At 46.4% G+C, this 5,000-nt stretch overlaps 1 protein-coding gene across 2 annotated transcripts in view; it reads left to right on the top strand.

Moving 5' to 3' along the window:
* LOC122261982 (facilitated trehalose transporter Tret1-2 homolog) overlaps nucleotides 1–5,000 on the top strand; it is a 17,471-nt gene that overhangs the window by 11,452 nt on the left and 1,019 nt on the right. For both annotated transcript variants that reach the window (XM_043029861.2, XM_043029860.2), the window contains exons 3-6: nucleotides 2,266–2,376; nucleotides 3,143–3,272; nucleotides 3,794–3,976; nucleotides 4,254–5,000. The exon at nucleotides 4,254–5,000 is cut by the window's right edge and continues 1,019 nt beyond it. In XM_043029861.2, coding sequence (XP_042885795.2) covers nucleotides 2,266–2,376; nucleotides 3,143–3,272; nucleotides 3,794–3,976; nucleotides 4,254–5,000 — 1,171 coding nt within the window. The remainder of the gene's footprint in view (nucleotides 1–2,265; nucleotides 2,377–3,142; nucleotides 3,273–3,793; nucleotides 3,977–4,253) is intronic.

The following is a 5,000-nucleotide window of genomic DNA, read 5'->3' as shown; positions in this document are numbered from 1 at the left end:
AGAGATAGAGATAGAGATGGAGATAGAGATGGAGATATATATCAAGAGAACTTTGATTTTTTTTTATGAAGACGTCTATAATTTAGTCACAAAAGAGAATTACTATCAAAATGAAGTAATAATAACAACATTGATACTGCTCTTTCAAAACACCCACACAAACAGTCTATATTGCTAGACAGACAAGAATAAACATACGATGTGAGTGTGTGCGTGCGGGGGGATGTATCTTCGTGAGCCTTTGCGTATGTGCGTATTTACTCATATGTGTGCGCATGTTCCCTTGTGGCAAAGGATGAAAGGTTAGTCACACCTACCAGTCATGCAACGCACGGCGTGATAAGGAAGGGCGTGCCTCATGACGAGAAGGATATCGCCATTTGAGATTTTACGACAGTCCGCTGGCCGATCCTGCAGTCATTGTGTTATTGGCGGCTACGGTGCGTGGGCGGGGTTGAGGATCCTTCAGTTATCCGAATTACGAAAGTGTTCGGAAAAGGAGAGATGGATATCATTTGATGCCTATCCGGAAGTGCGGACCCGCAGTCCAAGTATAAATGCGATTTTTTAATCATTTAAAATGCGTAACAGATTAAGTTCAGAAAAAGAAGGATTAGATTTCGAGAACTCTCCACGGCTACCAACGTCACCACCTTTAAAAGGAAGTAGTTGCATTTCCTCGACGGGGTCTGACTTGGCCTGCATGAAGCCCTCATAGCCAGTGTCCATCCCCAAGGACACCTAATGAGCTCTATAGAGACAAGGGGCTGCAGAGGATACGCTGGCGGCGGGCGGACGCAGAAGGAGGGAGGGTGACGCGGAGGAGCGGCCGCGAGAGGATGTGGCCGGCAGGAGCGAGAGGAGACTGCTGGGAGAGGAGGGCAGGTGTCTTCCTGGTTGTCAAGGTGATGGCGGCGTGGGTGATTCACCTGGCAGGATGAGGTCGTTAGGGCGTCACCGAAGGGGTATGACAGTCATTGTGGGGGCGGCGGTCGTGGGTCAGTGCCCAGTCAAGCGGCCACGTTGTTAGGGGGCCACGTTTGCTTTAACGGATGGTGTCTGAGGGTCACGTGTTGACCGAGAGACCTTGAATGGGCGCAGGACTCTCGCTTTTTCTAGACCCTTCTACGGCCTTTGAAAGTCATCGCGGAACTTTGCTGAGGCGGTGAGTTCTGAGAGGCTTCAGTCATGTGGAAAGACTTTGGATCTGACTTTATGATACACACCATTAGCTTTTTTCAGTTTTTTCTAAGCGAGGGAACGGTAGCTGGGCCTGATTCTTAACAGCGCTGGCACCATTTGAAGGCATGTTAGGCCGTGCCAAGGGTCCCCACCCCGAAAAAAATGGGAGAAACCATATAAAAGGAGTGAAATGTTAAGTGATAAATATAACATACACACATATATATATAGACAGAACATAGATAATTTTATATTCACTATTCCTCATCCCCCGAGTGACGTAGAGCCTCGTTCTTCGGCACATTCGAAAGCTCTAGAAGAGTTGTGCGTCATAGGCTGTCTTATTTTGATATCGTTTTGCAAGCTTTACATGATTATGCAATATATGCAAAATTTTGATTTTTTTTCTTGAATATCTTCTGATATCATTGAGATAGAGAGGTGTTCTATGGCACACTGGAAAGCTATTAACTTACCCTATCAAGTATATATGCATGCATGGTTCCGCGTACCTAATCTGCTTAATAATGCAAAATATGCAAATTTTTCTGACACATTTCGGGGCGGTAGAGTGAAAACTTTTTTTGCGAACATCCCTACATAATGTGTGAATGATGAAAATGTTTGATGAAAATCCTTGAAGAAAAAAATACAATGTGATCTCATTCACTAGCACCTAATAGGATAATAGTAAAGTGAATTTTCTTAATACCAAGGCTTTCAAAAACGAAAAGCTGTGTTGTAAATGAATACAATTTCCAACAGAGATTTTTGTTACACTATAAAATTCGTGATCTTTAATACACATCCAAACAGTATACCGGAACACATAAACTGTAAAAAAAAAGAAAAAAAAAAAAAAAAAAAAAAAAAACATGATATCCTACAAAACAGAAAGACAATGAGAAGATAAATCAAATAAATCACCTTCATCTTCTAATTATCCAAGACTCAGTACTAACAATCAATTCCATTTACATTGTTATTATATGTCTATCAGTAAATATAAAAAACAATCATTAAAACGATCAGGAGGAAAATTCACATCAATAAATAACACCTTGCGACTCCGGTCTATTTCAGGCTGACCTCGAAGAATCCTGTGAAAACACCTGTCCTCCGAATCAAGTGTCCTACAGTGACCATCAGACAGGATGTTGCTACAGTCCCTACCTCGGCCCTTACATACGACAGGTAACGCTAATCTTCGTATACCTTTGCCACTCACTCACTCACTCTCACCTCCTGTAGAAGGCGAACAGAGGCCGGCCGGTCTTGAGGTCCCTTTGTCTTCGCCAGGAATGGAATTGAGTCGCTAAGTCACACCTCTCTCTCACCAACCAACCAACCATGAAATGAAAAGCATGCGTGTGAATGTTGAATTGCCAGGTCGAGGAAGCCATCAGCTGGTCGCATGGTTGGAGGTAAGTCGTTGTTTACATTTTGTGGTTTCACTGATTAGATTTTGTTTTTCTTTTGTAGTTTTTTTTTCAGTTATTTATTGATCTGTTTATTTCCTTGTTTATCTATTTGTAAAATTCGCAAAATGTATGTTATAGAAGTTTAAGATACTTTTTTCCATACATTTTTTCTTGTATTGTTTTGTTCTGTTTTTTTGTTTTTGATCAGTTTAAGCAATAGTAGTTCCGAGACTGACTCTATGAAGTACGAAGTTAGAAAGATGGACTTCATTATGGGAAGGGTAAGTGAACCACCATCATGTACTGCTAGAGGCTTCTTGCAGCTGAAAACTTTAACGTTTAATATGCTCCAGAAATATATTGCGTATATATTCTTTTCCTAAATAATTCCTGACCATTAGAGTATTACACTAAACCAATCTAAATTTATATCGCATTTCAAAGAAATTCCATACACTTCTTGATCATTCGAAAATATAACAACCAAACCAACAGACACGATATAATTCAGTAACGCTCATGATCTATTATTCATATAGGTAACCATGGCTATCGTGGCGTGCCTGGCAGGGGTATCGGTGGGTATGATCCACGCATACCCTGCTGTGGCCCTACCCCGCTGGGAGGAAATGGGTACGCCTCTCCCTACAGTGCAGGCTACGTGGTTTGGTGAGTCCTTGTGTTCCAGTTTGAGATGAGTTAGACTGTTTGACAGGGAGGGAGGGAGGGACTAGGAGGGGAGTAGGGACTAGGAGGGGGATAGGGAAGGGGGGGAGGATTAAGGGGAGGGGGAGTGGTGGGGAGAGTAAGAGTGGCGTATTGGGGGGAGAGGGAGGGAGGAGAAGGGGGAGGAGAGAGCGGAATGGAGGGAGTAGGAAGAGGAATGGTGGGAGGAGCATGGGTGGAGTAAAGGGAAAGTGGGAGGGGAGTAATGATAGTGGAAAGGTTTAGGGGATGAGGGAGGGAGGGGAGGGAGAAGAAGGATTGGGGAGGGAGAGTGGGAGAGGAGTGAAGGGAGGGAAGGAGGGAGAAAGGGATAGACAGATGAAGATACACAGATAGATAAATAGAAAGAGAGAGGGAGAGATAGAAAGAGAGAAAGAAAGAGAGAGAGAGAGCATCACTTACTTTCTATAGAGTTTGTAAGTGTGTTAGCCTTTAATTCTCACTTTTTCCCCTTTCTTTTTCAGCTTCAACTCCCATGGTGGTGAGTATGCTGGCGTGCGTGGGTTCCGGAGTCCTGGTCGAGAGTCAAGGAACGAGGAGGATCCTGTTCATCTCCCTGCCCTTCCTCGCTCTCTCCTGGATCATGATCGGCGTCCTGCAACACTTCTGGGTCCTGCTCGTTGCCAGGATAATCCAGGGTGTCGTTGGTGAGTCGCGGTGCTGACGTAACGGAATAGAAGCTTTGATATCGTTGTCGAAAGTGGCTTCTATTCCTGGGAAGTTACACAGATGTATTGAGATTTTTACGATACATCGACAGTTTTAATTAAATTGCACTGCTATATGGTTCACTGACTTGAATATTGGTATCATAATTCAAGAGAAAAATACACATGAAAGGTAACATCTTTAAGCAAAACGAGCTCTTACTGTGACCCTTAAACCTTCCCGACGATAATCGCGATTTCCCGTGTCATGTTCCAGCGGCCTTATACATGGTGGTGATCACGGTCTACCCGGCTGAGGTGAGCGTCCCGCGCTGGAGAGGCATGACCATGTGCGTGTCGGAAGCCATGGTCATGCTGGGGGTCTTCCTGACGTACTTGGCCGGCCTCGTCCTCCAGCCCTCGCCCTTGGCCTACATGATCGCAGCCTCCCTCGTCCCGCAGGCCGTGTGCTTCTACTTCCTCCGAGAAGCTCCTCTGTGGCTGGCCAGGCAGGACCGCGACGAGGAGACGGCCGCCTCCCTGGCCTGCCTCAGGGGGCCTCAGGTCGACATCACGATGGAGCTGGAGCAAATCAAGTCCTCGGTCTTCACGGAGAGAATACAGAAGCCGACGGCGTCCGAGCAGCTTTTGCTCCTCAAGAAGCAGACCTACTTGAAGCCCCTGATCCTGTCTGTTCTCGTCCTGCTGTTTAAGGAGCTCACGGGGCAGTACGCGGCCATGGCCTACACCGTCCAGATCTTCAAGATGGCCGGCTCCTCGCTCGACCCCTACCTGTGCACCGTGGTCATGGGGGCGGCGCGGTTCCTCCCCTGCTTCGTGTCGTGGCTCCTTATCGAACGCCTTCCAAGACGTCTCTTGCTGTCGTCCTGCATGACTCTCGCGTCCTTTGCCCTGGCGACGCTCGGGGCCTTCTTGTGGTTCTGGTCCCTGAAGGAGGAACCCCTGCCGGAGTCCTTGGGCTGGATCCCACTCGCCTGCCTCCTGGTCTTCACCCTCGCCTTCG

The sequence above is a fragment of the Penaeus japonicus genome, unplaced genomic scaffold, assembly GCF_977035675.1.
Source record: "Penaeus japonicus unplaced genomic scaffold, GWHDUDI00000001_assembly GWHDUDI00000031, whole genome shotgun sequence".
Lineage (NCBI taxonomy): Eukaryota > Metazoa > Arthropoda > Malacostraca > Decapoda > Penaeidae > Penaeus > Penaeus japonicus.
Note: the sequence above shows the minus strand (reverse complement) of the source record. Positions and strands in the feature narration are given on the sequence as shown.